At 45.8% G+C, this 22,013-nt stretch overlaps 1 protein-coding gene across 10 annotated transcripts in view; it reads right to left on the bottom strand.

The window, feature by feature from the left end:
* Positions 1 to 22,013, bottom strand: part of LOC137358729 (natural resistance-associated macrophage protein 2-like) — a 260,788-nt gene that overhangs the window by 188,623 nt on the left and 50,152 nt on the right. For 7 of the 10 annotated variants that reach the window (XM_068024998.1, XM_068024995.1, XM_068024994.1 and 4 more), the window contains exons 3-4: positions 10,934 to 10,996; positions 2,017 to 2,141 (exon numbers count right to left, since the gene is read on the bottom strand). In XM_068024998.1, the coding sequence (XP_067881099.1) occupies positions 2,017 to 2,141; positions 10,934 to 10,996 (188 nt within the window). Of the gene's footprint in view, positions 1 to 2,016; positions 2,142 to 3,033; positions 3,157 to 10,933; positions 10,997 to 22,013 lie in introns of those variants that run through there. The other 3 variants (XM_068025000.1, XM_068024999.1, XM_068024993.1) reach the window with 3 other exon arrangements.

The following is a 22,013-nucleotide window of genomic DNA, read 5'->3' on the forward strand; positions in this document are numbered from 1 at the left end:
CCGCCGGGATACTGCCTTCAAGACGCCATGCAGCTCCCGGCGGAGTCCGTTAGCAGCGCCTCTCTGAGGGAGTTTCATGCCTTTTATCAAGATCTATTGAGAGTCTGGAACATGGTCGCCTCCAGTCAGGGCGCTCCCCCGCCAGTGGAGGAGAGCGCCTCGGCTGTCCGGGCGGCTGGCTCTGGGGACGGACTGACAGGTGGAGGAGTAGCCGAAGCCCCCGGGACGCCCCTCACTGTGGGTGACGAGGGGGCTCGGGAGTGTGGAGCCCTCCCAGCTGAGTTGACCCCCGCTTGGCCAGAACTGTTCATTGGACTCAGGCCCCGAAACCCTCCATGGGAGCTGGTCCCGCACAACCCGAGCCGCCTCTCGGAAATGCCCTCCCTGCCATTCCACACCGCGCAGAGGTGTTTCCTGTATGGACTGCTCCTGCACACTCTCCAGTTCCTCGCCCTTGTCTGCAGTCCGTGTTGCAATTTGGCAGCGCGGGGAAACCCCAGTTGCGGTCTCTCTACAGGGGAGTCCTCACCTTTTACATCAGGGACCTGTGGTGGAGGGTGCTGCACAGGGCAGTCCCGTGCAATAGACTTTTAAGTAATTTCTGCCGCCTGGATGAGTCCGTGTTCCATGTATATATGGAGTGTGCGAGGTTGCAGCCCCTCTTTGAGTATTTGAAGGGGCTGCTCCTCAAGTTCTGGCTGCACTTCAGCCCCATGCTCCTGATCTTTGGGCACCCGGTGCGGAGTGGGGTGGGCCGGGAGGAGGATCTCCTCATCGGTCTGCTCCTGGGCCTGGCCAAGGTGGCAATTCACAGGTCCAGGCTGCGGGCCGTTGGGGGCGGTGTGGGGGGTGGGGGGGGGTCCGTCCTCCCTGATTGCCTGCCCCTCTTCCGAGGTTACGCTCACGCCCAGGTGTCCCTGGAGAAGGAGCATGCGGTGTCCACCGGTACGCTTGAGGCCTTCTGCGACCGGTGGGCACCGCAGGGACTGGAGTGCATCATCGATGCCAAGAATGGTATTTTAATTTTGAGTTTTATTTTATTTATCTGATTTTAAATTGTTATTTTTGTAAATGCATATAAAAGGGGCCTGGGGAATAAAGGCCTACTCCACAAAAATACAGAGCCTGGGGTATATAGGCTACCTTAAAAAAAGAAAAAAATCCGAGTTAGATACAGAGTAAAGCTCCTCTGTTCTGTCCCAAAAATACACTTTAGCCACATATTTAGGTAGCCTCACCTCTTGCACCAGTATAGCATATTTCCATTCCTCATACTCTGCCTTTATATGTGGTGCTTTGAAAATGCATTTCTAAATTAAGTGCCATTCTGTGCTGTAGCCCCAAAAGCACTGGTAATCTGGTTATGTTTGCCCCAAGCCCAGTGACTTTGGATCCTTACATTCAACAGAGGAGACATTTCTTCAATGATTCTGGGCTGGACTGACCCAAGTTCCAGAGGTGAAATGGTTATTTGCAAAATCACGAATCATCCAGGCGCCACAGCCTTTCATTTTATGATGTTCCTGACAGAGGGCTCTGGAGATGACAGGAAGGTTAGCAAAGCCTGTGACTTCCAAAACGTGGAAGCCAGTGACAGGCAAGCAACACCATTGTAGATTCCCATGTGATGGCGGAGAAGGAGCTCCATTTACCCCTGGGTGATGCTACGAAGGGAAGGAGATACTGAACCAGTGTAGGAAGTGAGAAACTGACCTCCACTTCATCAATCGGACTTTCATGTCCGCTTCGCATCAGAGACATTCCTGAGCAGCCTGCTGGAAAGGCAGAATATTTGATCTGCTATCATATGGGATGTAGTCCGGCTGACAGTGAAGCTCATTGACATCTGTCCACTTTGAATCCTAATGCAGGTAATCTGAGGTCTGTCAGAGTGAGAAGAGGGTTTGGTTCCTGGCAGAGTACAGTGGGCTAAAGCTTTGTTAAATGAACTGAGGCTTTACTGTTGGCTGATGTTGCCGACTCCGCTGCTTAGACAGCACTGAAGCATAGACTCACCGAGCTGCTGTGAGGGATGGGGATCTTCTCCTCCTCATCGGCTTGGAATGACATTTCCATGGGAGGTTCAGATCCTGTCGAATTGACACTGGTGCAACTCGTGTCAATAATTTTGGGAGGTTTCTCTGAAAACAGTTACAAATACATCACAACTCAGGCAAAGAAAGGGCAGTTAAAAAAGTTCCAGGCACCTCTTCCCTTGTCTCCTTCCCCTGTGTCTCCTCTCCGTGACGCCTCCCCCGTGACTCCTCCCCATGATTCCTCCGTGACTCCTCCCCATGACGCCTCCCCATGATGCCGCCCCGTGACTCCACTCCCTGTCACTCCTTTTCCCGTGACTCCTCCCCCGTGACTCCTCCCCCGTCACTCTTCCCCATCACTCCTCCCCGTCACTCCACTCCCCCGTCACTCCACTCCCCCTGTGACTCCACTCCCCCTGTGACACCTCCCCCTGTGGACACAAGTTGTTTCTATTTTTTTTAATAGACTTTAAATATGAGAGGCCAATTCGCTAAAGCAATGTGAACTCTGTCACCAGTTCGAGGTGCCACTGAGACACCATAAACTGCACCTACTTCTCTTCACCATGCACAGCTTGGCTCATTGTCCCAAGTGGGACTCAGCATCCAAACACGCACACAAACTTTTAAGTTTTTTTTCCTTCGCTTTTCCCACCTCGAAGGCGTGAACTCTGACTCGGATCTGTGTTCCATGGGCACGGGCTGCTTACCAGTACCTCACCCAAGTGGGCATTCTTTCTGCCTGTGCCCACTGTGGGCTTTTTGCCAGGGAGGGAGGGTGGAAGGGTCAGGTCTCTTTTCAAACTTTGAAACACTTTATAACTTAACTTCTGCCTCTGTTAGCAGTCTCCCACTCATCACCTACTGGGAAATGACAGAGCACATCATTTCCTGGTTTCATTCCTGTAGTCTTTTAGAAAAAGTGAGAAGCAAATAGTTTTTTGCCCAATCTACAACATAGATCTATTGCACAACAGTTTAAAGGCTCTGTAATTACCTCACCAGCAAATTCCTGTAAACAGACTTCTCCAAGTTTAAGGAACTTCCAAGCTTTCCTAAGAGCAGTTTTGTAAGACTGTAACCCTCTGATTGTTGGAAATCATTCTGTGTTGAAGCTGACACTCAGCAAGGTGTCAGGGGGTGTTTGGCTCAAAGAGTAATGAATGGTTACGGTATGTTCTAGTATGATTGCCAACAAGAAGTGTCTGACCTGCTCTCTGCTGACTCAGCTGATCTCAGTGAAGATTAAACATTCACTCCCCCAGTGGCAGCAGTGTGTACCATCTACAAGATGCACTGCAGCAACTCACCAAGACTCCTTCGACGGCACCTTCCAAACCCGCGACCTCTACCAACTAGGAGGACAAGGGCAGCAGATGCATGGGAACACCACCACCTGCAAGTTCCCCTCCAAGCCACACACCATCCTGACTTGGAACTATATCACTGTTCCTTCACTGTCACTGGGTCAAAATCCTGGAACTCCCTTCCTAACAGCACTGTGGATGTACCTACCTCACATGGACTGCAGCGGTTCAAGAAGGCAGCTCACCACCACCTTCTCAAGGGCAATTAGGGATGGGCAATAAATGCTGTCCGAGCCAGCGATGCCCACATCCCATAAATGAATTTAAAAAAAGATGGCGGTGAGGATGCTGCAATTGATCTCAGCATTGCTATAACTTCTTCCTCCTCTTCAATGCTGAGTGGGACATCAGGCAACCCATTTCTACCACTGCTTTTACATCCAGCAGATTGTGCTCTGGGTTATTTTGTAATTAAGCCCCCTCTTTAATCTGGACTGGTCATTAACTTGATACACAACCGCCACTGGGAGAACTAATTTGATGCAATGCAGAGGGGTAGTAACTCCACTCCCATTGGATACAAATACCCCGACTGGATGTAAACCCAGTATTCAGAGACCAGAACTCTAGTCTCCCCTCGCTGGGGCTCCCTGAAGTGGGATTCAAACTCAGGACCCTTGGACTCAAAGGCGGGAATGCTGCAACTGAGCCTAGGCTCACTCCCTTTCTGTAACTAGTGAGGGGACAATGAGCCAGGGTCCTATAGGCTGACCCCTGCTGGAAGGTGGACATTGGTCAAGGACATGATCAATCTCGGCTCACATGCTCCTTAGGAGTGCCAACGTTTACCCGCTTGTGTCACACATGAAGAATGGTGAGGAATTGGAGGGCGACAGGCATCTGGAACTGCACCCGAGTAAGAGTTAGCACCTTCAGGAGAGATAAGGAAGAAATAGGGAAGAGGAAAGTGTTTCTCAGTTGTTTGTAGAAGCATGATTAAACAAATCACATCGAGTTGCTTCATGATGCCCCATTTTGGGAGGAAGAATAGGCAAAAAAATACACATAAAATAGGACTGCAGGTGCCACCACATCTGAGATTTTCTAGGTTATCTTCACCTAGAATGGCAGTGGTGTTGGCACCATCCATGGCACCCATTTGGTCAACCTCTCTCCACTGGTTGGAGTCATACCTAGCACAAAGGAAGATGGTTGTGGTTGTTGGACCTCAATCATCTCAGCTGCAGGGCATCACTGCAGGAGTTCCTCAGGGCAGTGTCCTAGGCCCAACCATCTTCAGCTACTTCATCAATGACCTTCCCTCAATCATAAGGTCAGAATTGGGGGTGTTCGCTGATGATTGCACAATGTTCAGCACCATTCGTGACTCCTCATATACTGAAGCAGTCAGTGTAGAAATGCAGCAAGACTTGGACAATATCCAGGCTCGGGCTGATAAGTGGCAAGTAACACTCACGCCACACAAGTGCCAGGCAATGACCATCTCCAACAAGAGAGAATCTAACCATCTCCCCTTGAGATTCAATGGCATTACCCTTGCTGAAGCCCCCACTATCAATATCCTGGGGGTTACCATTGACCAAAAACTTAACTGGACCTGTCACATAAATACTGTAGCTACAAGAGCAGGTCAGAGGCTGGGAATTCTGCTTGAGTAACTGACCTCCTGACTCCCCAAAGCCTGTCCACCATCTACAAGGTACAAGTCAGGAGTGTGATGGAATACTCTCCACTTGCCTGGATAGGTGCAGCTCCAACAACACTCAAGAAGCTCGACACCATCCACGACAAAGCAGCCCACCTGATCGACATTGCATCCACCGCCTTAAACATTCATTCCCTCCACTGCATGCGCACAGTGGCAGCAGTGTGTACCATCTACAAGATGCACTGCAACAACTTGCCAAGACTCCTTAGACAGCACCTTCCAAACCCACGACCTCTTCCACCTAGAAGGACAAGGGCAGCAGAGACATGGGAACACCACCACCTGCAAGTTCCCCTCCAAGCCACACACCATCCTGACCTGGAAATATATCACCATTTCTTCACTGTTGCTGGGTCAAAATCCTGGAACTCCCTTCCTAACAGCACTGTGAGTGTACCTACACCACATGGACTGCAGCGGTTCAAGAAGGTGGCTCATCACCACCTTCTCAAGGGCAATTAGGGATGGGCAATAAATGCTGGCCTTGCCAGCGATGCCCACATCCCATGAACGAATTAACAAAAACTGCCAACAAGCATTCTTGAGTAGGACTGTAAAGGATACAGAACCAAATGAGAGAAAGCCCCATAAGAACTTAAGAAATAGGAGCTGGAGTAGGCTGTATGGCCTCTCAAGCCTGCTCTGTCATTCAATAAGATCATGGCTGGTCCTTGACCTCAATTCCACTTTTCAGCCCATTCCCCATCTCCCTTTATCAATCTCAGCCTTAAATATACCCAATAACTGAGCATCCACAACTCTCTGGTGTACAGAATTCCAAAGATTAACAACCCTCTGAGTGAACAAGCTTTTCCTGATCTCAGTCCTCAGACCCCTTATCCAGAGACTGTGACCCCGTGTTCTAGATTCCACAGCCAGGAGAAACAGCTCTAAGCATCTTCAAGCCCTTTAAGCATTTTTTTTGTTTCAGTTTTTACTTTCCTCTCATTCTTCTAATTTCGAGGGAATATAGGCCGAGTCTACTCAATCTCTCCTCATACAACAACACTCTCATTCCAGAAATCAATCCAGTGAAACTTCGTTGCACCCCTCCAAGGCAAGTATATCCTTCTTTAGATACTTAGACCAAAACTACGCACAGTATTCCAGGTGTTGTCTCACCAAAGCCCTGTACAATTGTAGCAAGACTTCCTTGCTCTTATAATCTAACCCCCGTGCAATAAAGGGCAACATACTATTTGCCTTCCTAATTGCTTGCTGTACCTGCATGTTGACTTTCCTGTGCTTTGTGTACAAGGACAGCATAACCCCTCAGAACACAAGCATTTAATAGTCTCTCACCATTTAAAAAGTTATTCGATTTTTAAAAAATTCTTCATACCAACATGAATAACAGCACTTTTCCCCACATTATACTCTTATCTGCCACCATGTTGCCCTTTCACTTAACCTGTCGATATCTCTTTGCAGCCTCTTTGTGTCCCCCTCACAGCTTACATTCCCACCTCACTTTGTATCATTAGCAAATTTGGATACATTACTCTCGATCTCTTCATCTAAGTCATTTAAAAAAAATTCATTCATGGGATGTGGGTGGCACTGGCCAGGCCAGCATTTATTGCCCAACCCTAATTGCACTTGAGAAGGTGGTGGTGAGCCGCCTTCTTGAACCGCTGCAGTCCATGTGGGGTAGCTACACCCACAGTGCTGTTAGAAAGGGAGTTCCAGGATTTTGACCAAGTGACAGTGAAGGAACGGCGATATAGTTCCAAGTCAGGATGGTGTGTGACTTGGAGAGGAACTTGCAGGTGGTGGTGTTTCCATGCATTTGCTGCCCTTGTCCTTCTAGTTGGTAGAGTTTGCGGGTTTGGAAGGTGCTGTCGAAGGAGCCTTGGTGCGTTGCTGCAGTGCATCTTGTAGATGGTCCACACTGCTGCCACTGTGTGTTGGTGGTGGAGGGAGTGAATATTTGTGGATGGGATGCCAATCAAGCGGGCTGCTTTGTCCTAGATGGTGTCGAGCTTCTTGAGTGTTGTTGGAGCTGCACCCATCCAGGCAAGTGGAGAGTATTCCATCACACTCCTGACTTGTGCCTTGTAGATGGTGGACAGGCTTTGGGGAGTCAGGAGGTGAGTTACTCACTGCAGGATTCCTAGCCTCTGACCTGCTCTGGTAGCCACAGTATTTATATGGCTACTCCAGTTCAGTTTCTGGTCAATGGTAGCCCCGAGGATGTTGATAGTTTTTGATTCAGCGATGGTAATGCCATTGAATGTCAAGGGGAGATGGTTAAATTCTCTCTTGTTGGAGATGGTCGTTGCCTGGCACTTGTGTGGCGCAAATGTTACTTGCCACTTATCAGCCCAAGCCTGGATATTGTTCAGGTCTTGCTGCATTTCTACACGGACTGCTTCAGTATCTGAGGAATCGCGAATGGTGCTGAACACCATGGTGCAATCATCAGCGAACATCCCCACTTCTGACCTGATGATTGAAGCAAGGTTATTGATGAAGCAGCTGAAGATGGTTGGGCCTAGGACACTACCCTGAGGAACTCCTGCAGTGATGTCCTGGAGCTCAGATGATTGACCTCCAACAACCACAACCACCTTCCTTTGCGCTCAGTATGACTCCAACCAGTGGAGAGTTTTCCCCCTGATTCCCATTGGCTTCAGTTTTGCTAGGGCTCCTTGATGTCAAGGGCAGTCACTCTCATCTCACCTCTTGAGTTCAGCTCTTTTGACCATGTTTGAACCAAGGCTGTAATGAGGTCAGGAGCTGAGTGGCCCTGGCGGAACCCAAACTGAGCAATTGATAGAGATTGTGAATAGCTGAGGCCACAGCACCGATCCTTGCAACACTCCACAAGCCAGCCAACTTGAAAATAACCTGTTTATTCCTACTCTCTGTTTTCTGTCCTCTATCTATGCTCATATATTACTCCCAACCCCATGAGCCTTTATCTTGTGTATGTTTATGTGGCACCTTCTTGAATACCTTTTGAAAATCCAAATATACAACATCCACTGGTTCCCCTTTACCTACCCTGCTAGTTACACCCTCAAAAAATTCTGATAGATTTGTCAAGCATGATTTCCCTTAATTAAAACCATGTTGACTCTGTCTGATCATATTATGATTTTCCTAGTACCCTGTTAACACTTTCTTAATAACAGATTCCAGCATTTTCTGAATTACTGATGTCAGGCTTACTGGTCTGTCGTTCCCTGTTTTCTCTCTCCCTCCTTCCCTGAATAGCAGTGTTACATTTGTTACCTTCCAATCCACTGAGATTATTCCAGAATCTAGGGAATTTTGGATGCTCACAGCCAGTGCACCCACTATCTCTGCAGCTACCTCTTTTGGAACCCTGGGATATCAGCCATCAGTCCCATTTTAGTCCCATTAATTTCTCCAGTACATTTTCTTTACTAATATTAATTACTTTAAGTTTTTCACTTTAATTAGGCCCTTGGCTCCCCATTATTTCTGTTGTTTTTTGTGTATTCTACTGTGAAGACAGACAAAATATTTGTTTTATATCTCTGCCATTTCCTCATTCCCCATTAGAATTTCTCCTGCCTCAGACTCTAAGGGACCAATGTTTACTTTTGCTTCTCCATTTCTTTTTACATACTTGTTGAAGCCTTTACAAACTGTTTTTCTGGCTAGTTTACTCTTATACCCTATTTTGTCCCTCTTTATTAATTTCTTGGTCATCCTTTGCTGGTTTCTAAAACTCTCACAGTCCTCAGGGTTATTACTGTTCTTGGCAATATTATAAGCCTCTTTTTTTAGTCTAATCCTATACTTGCTCTTTTCGTAGTAAATTGATAATTTCTCCCATGGAGTTTTATGTCACAATGGAATGGATATTCATTGAGAATTATGAAATATTTCTTTAAATATTCACCATGGCTTATCTGCCATCATACCTTTTAATCTAATTTCCCAATCTACCTGAGCCAATTAATCCCTCATACCTATGTAATAGGCTTTATTTAAGTTCAATACTCTAGTTTCGGACCTACGTACATCACTTTCGATCTCAATGTGTAATTCTAACATATTATGATCACTCTTTCCCAGAGGATCCCTTACTATGAGATTACTAATTAACCCTGTCTGATTACACAACGCAAGATCTAAAATAGCCCCTTCTCTGCTTGGTTCTATGACGTATTGTTCCAGAAAACTGTCTTGAATGCATTCCATGAACTCGTCCTCCAAATTACTTTTGCTGATTTGATTTATCCAGTCTTTATGAAAATTAAAATCCCCTAAGATAATTGAATTGGCTTTGTTAGAAGCTCTTATTTCTTGATTAATACTCTGCCCAACAGTATAACTGTTGTTAGGGGGCCTATAAACTAGTCTCACCAGTGTTTTCTGGCCCTTGTTATTTGTTATCTCCACCCATTCTGATTCTACTTCCTGCTCTTCTGAGCCAAGATCCTTCTTCACTACTCTTCTTATGCCATCCTTTATTATCAGGGCTCTCCCCCTGCCTTCCACTTTTTCTGTCTTTTCAAAACATCAAGTACCCTGAAATATTTAGTTCCCAACCTTGGTCACCATGCAACCATGTCTCTTTAATGGCTATAAAATCAAATCCATTGATCTCTATTTAGTTTAGTTTAGAGATACAGCACTGAAACAGGCTCTTCGGCCTACCGAGTCTGTGCCGACCATCAACCACCCATTTATACTAATGCTACACTAATCCCATATTCCTACAACATCCCCACCTGTCCCTATATTTCCCTACCACCTACCTATACTAGGGGCAATTGCTAATGGCCAATTTACCTATCAACCTGCAAGTCTTTGGCATGTGGGAGGAAACCGGAGCACCCGGAGGAAACCCACACAGACACAGGGAGAACTTGCAAACTCCACACAGGCAGTACCCAGAATTGAATCCGGGTCGCTGGAGCTGTGAGGCTGCGGTGCTAACCACTGCGCCACTGTGCCATTAACTCATCCATCTTGTGATGAATGCTTTGTGCATTCAGATAAAGCGCGTTTGAAGTGAAGAGATTCCTTCTCATCTCAGTCCTAAATGGCCTGTGTCCCCTGGTTCTAGACTCCCCAGGCAAGAAAAACATCCTTCCTGCATCAACCCTGTGAGAATTTTGTATTTTTGAATGAGATCACCTCTCATTCTTCTAAACTCCAGAGAATAAAGGCCCAGTCTATTTAATCTTTCCTCAGGACAATCCATTCATCCCAGGAATTAGTTTGGTAAGCCTTCGTTGCACTCCCTCTATGGCAAGTATATCTTTCCTTAGGTATGGAGACCAAAACTGCACACAATACTCCAGGTGCAGTCTCATCAAGGCTGTATATAATTGCAGTAAGACATCTTTACTCCTATACTAAAATCCTCTTGTAATGAAGGCCAACATACTACTTGCCTTCTTAATTGCTTGCTGTACCTGCATTTTAGCTTTCAGTGAACAAGGACACCCAACCTGGTTTATAATGTGATCATCTGCATCTCAGACTGCGACTTAACAACTCTGATTGAAGTTCCTCAAGATGCAGACACATGCCACAGAAAAGGTTGTCTGGGATCACGATGCTCTCCACAAACTCCCATATGCTGCAGTTGTGGCACACCACCTGCACTGCTTTCCTATAGAACCTTGTTTTAGTTATGTAATTAATTCAAGGTTTTGTTTATAATCAACTTAGCTAATAGTTTTTACTTTTTTATCTAATTAATTGATCTACTTTAGGTTATAGTTAGATTAAATTAAATATTTATCTGCAACAATAACCACTACAAGTGGTATTATTGGAGGCAAAAAGTAGCACCTGCATTGAATTCCCACTCTCACCAAATTCCCAACTTTTACATTCCATTTATGACTGTAGGTGACAAAGACCATGCTCACCAGTTGACTTCTTTTCCTGATTGAAGGTTATCATATTACGATCTTGCTGACCCTCCGAGCTCTCTGAAATCGATGGAAAAGAAAATACAGTGAGGCGTAAATGATAGTGGGGTAGAATTTTCGTGGGGTTGTCTTGATCTCCAGCCATAACTGCAATGGAAGTTCAGCAGAAACGGTCAGGACTTCCCAATGGAAATGCAGGGTGAGTGTGTGTCTGCACGTGTGAGGCATGTGCGAGGGCAAGGGGTGAGGGAGAGGAGGAAACTTTCAGTAACTAATAACAATCCAAATCTTTTCCTTCTCCAGTTTTACTGAAGGACGCTCACTCACTGCAGACATATGGGGGGGGGGGGGCGTTAAATCAGGCCCCTTTTTAAGGCACTGTGCAGCCCACCCAAGATTCCAGGATTCCAAAATCGTATCCAAGATGCACACTCCTGACAGCGCCTACCGACTACGATGCAGAGCACAGAGATCAGGATGTAGATCAGTATGCAAATAAAACAGGAAGGGTGGCTCAACCATGGCTTACAAAAGAAATTAGGGATAGTATTAGATCCAAGGAGGAGAAATATAAAATGGTCAGAACAAGCAGCAAACCTGAGGATTGGGAGCAGTTTATAATTCAGCAAAGGAGGACAAAGGGATTGATTAAGAAGGGGAAAATAGAGTATGAGAGTAAGCTTGCAGAGAGCATAAAAACTGACTGTAAAAGCTTCTATAGTTATGTGAAAACAAAAAGATTAGTGAAGACAAATGTGAGTCCCTTACAGTCAGAAACGGGGGAATTTATAATGCGGAACAAAGAAATAGCAGACCAATTAAATACATACTTTGGTTCTGTCTTCACAAAGGAGGACACAAATTACCTCCCAGAAATGTTGGGGAACATAGGGTCTAGTGAGAAGGAGGAACTGTATGAAATCAGTATTAGTAGAGAAATGGTGTTAGGGAAATTGATGGGATTGAAGGCCGATAAATCCCCAGGGCCTGATAATCTACATCCCAAAGTACTTAAGGAAGTGACCCTCGAAATAGGAGATGCATTGCTGGTCATTTTTCAAAATTCTATAGACTCTGGAACAGTTCCAGCGGATTGGAGGGTAGGCAATGTAACCCCACTATTTAAAAAAGGAGGTAGAGAGGAAACAGGGAATTATAGACCAGTTAGTCTGACATCAGCAGTGGGGAAAATGCTCCAGTCCATTATAAACAATGTAATAGCAGAGCACTTAGAAAAACAATAACAGGATCAGACAAAGTCAACATGGATTTACGAAAGGGAAATCATGCTTGACAAATCTACTGGAATTTTTTGAGGATGTAACTAGTAGAATAGATAAGGGAGAACCAGTGGATGTGGTGTATTTGGACTTTCAGAAGGCTTTCGATAAGGTCCCACATAAGAGATTAGCATGCAAAATTAAAGCACATGGGATTTGGGGTAAGGTACTGACATGGATAGAGAACTGGTTGGCAGACAGGAAACAAAGAGTAGGAATAAACGGGTCTTTTTCCGAGTGGCAGGCAGTGACTAGTGGGGTATCGCAGGGATCAGTGCTAGGACCCCAGCTATTCACACTATATATTAATGATATAGATGAGGGAATTAAATGTAATATATCCAAGTTTGCAGATGACAAAAAGCTGGGTGGGAGGGTGAGCTGTGAGGAGGATGCAGAGAAGCTCCAGTGTGATTTGGACAGGTTTAGTGAGTGGGCAAATACATGGCAGATGCAGTATAATGTGGATAAATGTGAGGTTATCCACTTTGGTGGCAAAAACAGAAAGGCAGATCATTATCTGAATGGCGATAGATTGGGAAAGGGGAAGGTGCAGCGAGACCTGGGTGTCCTTGTGCACCAGTCACTGAAAGTAAGCATGCAGGTGCAGCAGGCAGTTAAGAAGGCAAATGGTATGTTGGCCTTCATAGCGAGAGGATTCGAGTACAGGAGTAAAGGATGTCTTGCTACAATTATACAAGGCCTTGGTGAGACAACGTCTGGAGTATTGTGTACAGTTTTGGTCTCCTTATCGGAGGACGGATGTTCATGCTATGGAGGGAGTGCAGTGAAGACCAGACTGATTCCTGGGATGGTGAAACTGACGTATGAGGAGAGATTGAGTCGGTTAGGATTATATTCACTAGAGTTTAGAAGAATGAGAAGGAATCTCATAGAAACCTACAAAATTCTAACAGGGGACTGGACAGACTAGATGCAGGAAGGATGTTCCCAATAGCGGGGGAGTCCAGGACCAGGGGTCACAGTCTAATGATAAGGGGGACGCCATTTAGGACTGAGATGAGGAGAGATTTCTTCACCCAGAGAGTGGTGAACCTGTGGAATTCTCTCCCACAGAAAGCAGTTGAGGCCAAATCATTAAATATATTCAAGAAAGAGTTAGATCTAGTTCTTAGGGCTAATGGGATCAAGGTATACGGGGAGAAAGCAGGAATAGGTTACTGAGTTTGATGATCAGCCATGATCGTATTGAACGGCTCGAAGGGCCGAATGGCCTATTCCTGCTCCTATTTTTCTATGTTTCTATTGAATCGAAGCCACTGCTGCCATGTTGGCACTCCAGTCAAACCAGTCTCTTGTGTTAACCTTACACAGCAGAACATAATGCCAAATGGCATGAAGAATGCATACCATCCTCCAGGACCCCATCAAGAGATCATACAGTACTTGCAAGTTAGTTGCTGAATTATTTCGTCTGGCTGCTGGTTGACTTCCAAGCATATTTGGAGGATTTCTAGAGTTGTTCAACAAACTTTCATTAATCTACAAGGAGTGGGCTCGCTGCTTTTGCAATATATCCTTTTACAATATATTGCATAAAGAAGTCGGCTCCAGGTATGGGTGGCCTGGTCATACTTCCTGTGGGAATTGAGCATGACTGGAAGAATGAAGGGAGATATCTCAAAGTAGTGGCATAGTGGTATTATCAGTGGACTAGTAACCCAGAGACCCAGGGTATTGATCTGGGGACATGGGTTCGAATCCCACCACAGCGGAAGGTGGAATTTGAATTTAAGTAATAAATCTGGAATTAAGAGCTAGTCTAAATGATGGCCATGAAACCATTGTCGATTGTTGTAAAAACCCATCTGGTTCACTAATGTCCTTGAGGGAAGGAAATCTGCTGTCCTTACCTGATCTGGCCTACATGTGACTCCAGTCCCACAGCAATGTGGTTTACTCTTACATGCCCTCTGAAATGGCCGAGCAAGCCACTCAGCTGTACCTAACCAGACAGAGCACCCGGCATTGAACTAGGCACCGGAAGCGACAACGGCAAACCTAGCCCTGTCGACCCTGCAAAATCCTCCTTACTAACATCTGGGGGCTTCTGCCAAAGTTGGGAGAGCTGTCCCACAGACTAGTCAAGCAACAGCCTGACATAGTCATACTCATGGAATCGTACCTTACAGACAATGTCCCAGACACTGCAATCACTATCCCAGCAGAGGTGGTGGGACAGTGGTCAACAGAAGGGAGGGACTTGCCTTGGGAGTCCTCAGCATCGGCTCCGGACCCCCTGAAGTCTCATGGCATCAGGTCAAACATGGGCAAGGTAACCTCCTACTGATTACCACCTACCGCCCTCCCTCAGCTGATGACTCAGTACTCCTCCATGTTGAACACCACTTGGAGGTAGCACTGAGGGTGGCAAGGGCACAAAATGTACTCTGGGTGGGGGACTTCAATGTCCATCACCAAGAGTGGCTCGGTAGCACCACTACTGACTGAGCTGGCCGAGTACTAAAGGACATGGCTGCTAGACTGGGTCTGCGGCAGGTGGTGGGAGAACCAACACGAGGGAAAAACATACTTGACCTCGTCCTCACCAATCTGCCTGTCGCAGGTGCTTCTGCCCATGATTGTATTGGTAGGAGTGACCACCACACAGTCCTTGTGGAGACGAAGTCCCACCTTCATATTGAGGATACCCTCCATCATGTTGTGTGGCACTATCACCATGCTGAATGGGATAGATTTCAAACAGATCTAGCAATGCAAAACTGGGCATCCATGAGGCACTGTGGGCCATCAGCAGCAGCAGAATTGTACTCAACCACAATCTGTAACCTCATGGCTTGGCAAATCCCCCACTCTACCATTACCATCAAGCCAGGAGACCAACCCTGGTTCAATGAAGAGTGCAGGAGGGCATGCCAGGAGCAGCACCAGGCATACCTCAAAATGGGGTGTCAACCTGGTGAAGCTGCAACCCAGGACTACTTGCATGCCAAACTGCGTAAGCAGCATGCAATAGTCAGAGCTAAGCGATCCCATAACCAACGGATCAGATCTAAGCTCTGCAGTCCTGCCACATCCAGCCGCGAATGGTGGTGGACAATTAAACAACTAACTGGAGGAGGTGGCTCCACAAATATCCCCATTCTCAATGATGGGGGAGCCCAGCACATCAGCGCGAAAGATAAGGCAGAAGCATTTGCAACAATCTTCAGCGAGAAGTGCCGAGTTGATGATCCATCTCGGCCTCCTCCTGCAGTCCCCAGCATCACAGATGCCAGACTTCAGCCAATTCGATTCACTCCGCTATCAAGAAACGACTGAAGGCACTGGATACTGCAAAGGCTATGGATCCTGACAATATTCCGGCAATAGTACTGAAGACCTGTGCTCCAGAACTTGCCGCACCCCTAGCCAAGCTGTTCCAGTATAGCTACAACACTGGCATCTACCCTGCAATGTGGAAAATTGCCCAGGTATGTCCTGTACACAAAAAGCAGGTCAAGTCCAACCTGGCCAATTACTGCCCCATCAGCCTACTCTCAATCATCAGTAAAGTGATTGAAGGTGTCATCAACAGTGCCATCAAGCAGCACGTTCTTAGCAATAACCTGCTCAGTGATGCTCAGTTTGGGTTCTGACAGGGCCACTCAGCTCCTGACCTCATTACAGCCTTGGTTCAAAGATGGACAAAAGAGCTGAACTCAAGAGGTGAGGCAAGAGTGACTGCCCTTGACATCAAGGCAGCATTGACCGAGTATGGCATCAAGGAGTCCTCGCAAAACTGGAGTCAATGGGAATCGGGGGAAAACTCGCTGCTGGTTAGAGTCATACCTAGCACAAAGGAAAATGGTTGTGGTTGTTGGAGGTCAATCATCTGAGCTCCAGGACATCACTGCAGGAGTTCCTCAGGATAGTGTCCTAGGCCCAACCATCTTCAGCTGCTTCATCAATGACCTTCCTTCAATCATAACGTCAGAAGTGGGGATGTTCGCTGATGATTGCACAATGTTCAGCACCATTCGCGACTCCTCAAATACTGAAGCAGTCCATGTAGAAATGCAGCAAGACTAGGACAATATCCAGGCTTCGGCTGATAAGTGGCAAGTAACATTTGCGCCACACAAGTGCCAGGCAATGACCATCTCCAACAAGAGAGAATGTAACCATCTCCCCTTGACATTCAATGGCATTACCATCGTTGAATCCCCCACTATCAATATCCTAGGGGCTACCATTGACCAGAAACTGAACTGGAGTAGCCATATAAATACCGTGACTATAAGAGCAGGTCAGAGGCTAGGAATCCTGCGGCGAGTAACTCACCTCCTGACTCCCCAAAGCCTGTCCACCATCTACAAGGCACAAGTCAGGAGTGTGATGGAATACTCTCCACTTGCCTGGATGGGTGCAGCTCCAACAACACTCAAGAAGCTCCACACCATCCAGGACAAAGCAGGCTGCTTAATTGGCACACCGTCCACAAACATTCACTCCCTCCACCACCGACGCACAGTGGCAGCAGTGTGTACCATCGACAAGATGCACTGCAGCAACGCACCAAGGCTCCTTTGACAGCACCTTCCAAACCCGCAAACTCTACCACCTCGAAGGACAAGGGCAGCAGATACATGGGAACATCACCACCTGCAAGTTCCCCTCCAAGTCACACACCATCCTGACTTGGAACTTTATCGCCGTTCCTTCACTGTTGCTGGGTCAAAATCCTGGAACTCCCTTCCTCACAGCACTGTGGGTTTACCTACCCCACATGGACTGCAGCGGTTCAAGAAGGCAGCTCACCACCACCTTCTCAAGGGCAATTAGGGATGGGCAATAAATGCTGGCCTAGCCAGCGACGCCTACATCCGATGAATGAGTAAAAAAAATGTAGGTCAAGTTGCTAGAAGAGGGAGGAGGAGGAGGGGGAGAAGGACTCTCAGCAGGAAGCCATATCCTCAAAGGGAGCAATTCTTTTACCTCAACTTAAGCGAGGAGCAATGCATGCGCCACCCTTGCTTTGCTCAGGAGGCTGTCACTGAGCTACGTCACCTGCAGCAGCCATAACTGGAACCTGAAAGCACTGCAAGGACACCATTGCCTCTGGCTGTCAGGGTCACTGCTGCACATTCCGGGATTCTCATGCTCATTTTTGGGCATTATCCAAATAAATCCCCTTCATGTTTCCCATTCCAATACACACTATGGGCTGGATTTTGGGCTGGAGTCGGGACCTTCTGCGCCGGGCTGAAAAGGTGGGGGGAACCCCGCCTCTGCCTTTTCATGCCCCACCGGAGCAATCATCCGGTCTTTCTGAATCAAAGTTTTAGGAGGCGGGATCCCTGTACTTTTAAAGACTATAAAGGGACGGGGATCCCGCCTCCAAGAGCTGCTGGCCAATCAGAGGGTTGGCAGCTCAGCAGCATCGGCAGCACCACTGGGAGTGGTGGCCACTGCCGGAACTGCAGAGGCCTCAGATCCAGGACCAGCGTTGGAACCTTGGACAAGAGGTAGGCGAGGTGAGGTCACCAAGACAGGTCCAGAAGGCCCCGGGGGGGTGGTCATGTATCCAGGGGAGGGGGAGTAAAGTTGGTCCTGGTGGGGGTGCTCCATTGGCCACAAATTGTCCACCCCCCCCACAAAGCCCGCAGGAAGGATGCCTCATTTTACAAGGTGTCCTCCCCGTGTGGTGGAGGCCCCCCTGCTGCTGATAAGATCTCTGATCCCCAAAGGTAATTAAAAGAACTTCTGAATAAGTTTCTCATATCGATTCCTATAATTTCAGTAACAGTTAAATTGTGGTGATTTTCTCTATTGCTATTTCGACCAACATTCTAAACATGGGGAGAAAGGGGGAGGAAGAGCTTGAAATCTACCAATTCTGGTGCTTGTTTCGAGGGCTAGTTGGCTTTCTCCAGATACTAGAATTTCCTCTGTTCCTTAACTATCAAAACTACATTGAGGAACTATGCAATCAGTGCACTGGTGCATGCAAGGAGATTAGGTTTCCACAGCAACTCCTGCCTAATTATCAAATAGACCAGGAAGAAGAAATTTGTATGTGTTGGGCCTGATTTTCTGGGCATAAACTAGATGAATAGCATACTAAGTTAACAGCGGGACCGCCTACACACCTGGATACTTTCTGAAAAGGTTTCCTCCAAGGAATTCTCCAGTCTCAGTGGTGTTTGGACTGGAATTAATACGATTTGGATCTCGTAGCTAACCTGCTGGTGTGTAGCAATGTAAATTTTGGGTATAGGTTCAGTAGAGTGGGTTAGGGAAGCAGCTAGCTTGTGTGAGGAATTACATCATCAATGTTTTATATATTATTGGTTTATGTGTAGATTTAAAACTGAATGATAGCTATATGTATCCTTGTGTTTTCTTACTGATAGTTTGATTACCAAGTTGAAAAGCAATGAGGGAAATTAAGGTTTTGGATTTGGATTTGACCTACCCACTTGTAAAAGATTGCTCACTCCTTGCTAATTCATTTGACTTCATCCCTGTTTTTATCCAAATTCTGCAGTGATGATCATTTCTACCTTTAAAGGCTCCATCCTTACTCCTTTAACTATCAACATTCTTGGCCTCATTATCTCCTCTCGAGCTTCCACAACTCCTCCATCACGAAAGTTGCCACCAAGAAGCTTGGTTTTCTCTTTGTGCCAAGCACTTCTTTTGTCCTCAACAGCTCTTAACTCTTTATTAAGCCCAAGTTTTTCTATAACTTAACCCCCACTCTAAGATGTGGAGAGTTCTTCTAATCATTTTCCCAAACTCCTGGACACAGCATTTCTCATCTACAATTTCCAGCCTCTTGCTTCCAACTGTAATCTTTCTTGTTGCATTCTCCTTCATCAATACTAGTTCGTGCTACTCTGAATTTACTTCACTTATTTCTTCTAAACTCAAAGTATGCATTCTGCGTGCTGGAATTAAGATTTGTCACTCTGTACCTAATCTAACTCATTGCTACCTGGGACCGAAACCTATGGAATGCTCCTCACTCTTTCCCTCTTACTACAATAGTCAGGAGCATAAAACCAAAACACAGGCGTCACCGAATTATTACTTCCCAATTTCTCACCTACTCTTTTTGACCTTGCTGTTGTCTTGCACTACGAGCCTTGTCCCATCATCTGCAGTTCCACAATGGATGATTGCCTGGGTCAGAACCTACCATATGAAATTATGAGTAGGAAAAAGATAATCGTAGATACTGGATTTGAACCTAGGTGTATGAACCCTGTGTAACATTATAACAGGAGATGGCTAATCCCTGGGATTTAGCTCATTGGGAAAAATAAAAAAAGGCAATATTCTTGACATTATTAACCAGGACAGGTAAGGGAGGTGTACAGCTTCACATATACAAGAAAATATGTGCATGAGATTGTAAGAGTGTGTCCATGTGGATTGGTGCACAAGAAAGAAATGGGGAGAGAGGGATTGAGAACATTAAATGCAATGATGTGAATCAGGATATCAAAGTATGGACTGATGTATTAGCATTCTCTAGTAATCCTGGACCTTTAGACCTTTAGTATTTATGGGGGAGTAACTAACTTCAATACCAGTTAAGAGACACTTTTATGTTACTCCCATAAAAAATCTTTTCTAATTTGACCAGAACCTTATCGCAGAATCTTGTGCTGATTGCTCACCATCAGCAATGACCACTGCCCATCATTTTTTCTTTGTATGGTCTGGGTGTGGAAAATTATATCTTGTGCAGGATCCTAAGTGCGATTAATTTCAAATTGGCACGTAGCCCTAGGCATTTATTACTTTACTGTTGTCCGATACGTTCAGCTGTTGGAATTTCATGACCTTACTCTATATAATGGTTTGGTTCTCGGTCTTCTACAGTTGAGTCACCATATTTGAAAATCTATTTTATTTCTACAACATAGGAAGGACTTTAGATCGGTTCTAATCAGTAATTATTGGAACAGAATGGCTTGTTGGGAGCTCACTTTTATGGAGCAATTGTACAAAGGTTAGAAACATTTGCCTAATAAATAGGACACAAAGTTCACATTTGTGGGATAACTGTTGAAAGTTTGGGCCTTTCCTGGTTGCAGCTATTATTTTTCAATTCCACTCCTTCAATTATGATCTTTGAGTTGTCCCACAGAGGGACTTTGTTGCCTGTTTTCACTGCATTCTCCATTGATGTGGTAGGTCACTGTGGCAGCACCAGGAACTTCCAATCTCTACTTTAGGTTATCTGTTTGAGGCAGTCTGTAGTAAATTTGTGAATTACAATTGGGCTCCTTTCCCTTCACATGTACTATCTCCTCAGATTAGCAATCACTTGATCAGTAATATGCCTCTCTATTAGGCACTGCCCAGCCTCCCTCAAACTATATAGCTTTCAGAGACCATTTCCCCACCACACTGTTTCAAAATCTCCCATGGAGGTGGGGCAGAGATAAATAACCTTTGATATCTCATTCAACTTGATTATGTCCACATCTCCTCTATTGCTAAGCCTGCTTCCAGATCTTAAATCTTTATAAAGTCCAAGTCCTCCAAGACTTGACTCTTTCTCCCATGTTCAGTGTATTTCTTCCAGCAGCTTTCTCACACTCTCAGCAGACAGAAAGAAAGTTTATCATCTGATTGGCGAACGTTCTCTGACTTCCAACCCTCAACCACTCATGCCCTCTTTCTATTTCTCTTCTTCGCTCTGTCTCTATGGCGACCTTTCTACTTTATAAATACTACTATGGCCATTACTCCTGAACTTTCCACGTTTAAATTCCAAGTATGCTGTTTTTCTCACTCTTCCTCCTCACTGTTAAAGTCAAGACTCTTCGAAGCCTCTCCCACACTAACTCACTCTTCCCCAGGACTTCAAAACTTTAGGACTCTTTACCCCCTTCAGTATTTCCTTCCTCCTCTAATCTGTAGGCTTCTAAAACCCAGGCTGGGTATCACTCCATCAACATTTCTTGATTTGCCTTCTCCCCCTCAATCAAACTATTTTCTCTGGTGAGGAAATTCAGGCCAAGGGACACAATCATAAAATTAGATGCCATTTAAGACTGAGACCAGAAAGAACTTTTTCACACAAAAGGTAGTGGAAATCTGGAACTCGCTCCTTAAAAAGATGCTGGGGGTCAATTCACACTTTCAAGACTGAGACAGGTCGATTTATTTTTAGGTAAATCTATCAAGGTATAGGCATCAAAGGCGGGTAAATGGAGTTGAGGTACAGAGCAGTCAATTGCCTAATTGAACGGCAGAAGAGGTTTGAGGGGATGAATGGCCTACTCCTGTTCCTATGTTCCATTTCATTCTTGGTAGCAGCCCTTTATCATGACTTTTGAATGAAAAGTATCTTAAGTTCTCAGGGATCTGACGAGCTCCTATCTGAGGTTCTTCAAACAATAACAGTACATGTTCTACCTAACATTATAGCCTGTGTTCCCTTTCGACCAGCTGCCTGTCACAGAATCTTACCTTAGTCTGATTAAAAATCTCAGTATCTAGAACATGGAGAGGTGGTGAGTGTGGAAAGACCGACGACAAGGTCAATGTCTTTTACATCTTCCAATATCTCGGGCACGCTAGGTGTCACCACTTTTGCATCTTTTGTTTTTGAAGTAAAGCTTTCCCAGTAAAATATAGGAGTGGACACCATTCATGCTGACATTTGGTTAATCTGCTAAGAGATATGAATAGTGTCTCAGCACCAACACAATGTTTCCACTCTCCCAAAGAATCTGAGTTGAGACGTGGGAAACATCCTTCTGGAGAAAGTAAGTAAGTGAGCCTACTTAAGAACATAAAATAGGAACTGGAGT

The sequence above is a fragment of the Heterodontus francisci genome, chromosome X (genome assembly GCF_036365525.1).
Source record: "Heterodontus francisci isolate sHetFra1 chromosome X, sHetFra1.hap1, whole genome shotgun sequence".
NCBI classification, from domain to species: Eukaryota; Metazoa; Chordata; class Chondrichthyes; order Heterodontiformes; family Heterodontidae; genus Heterodontus; species Heterodontus francisci.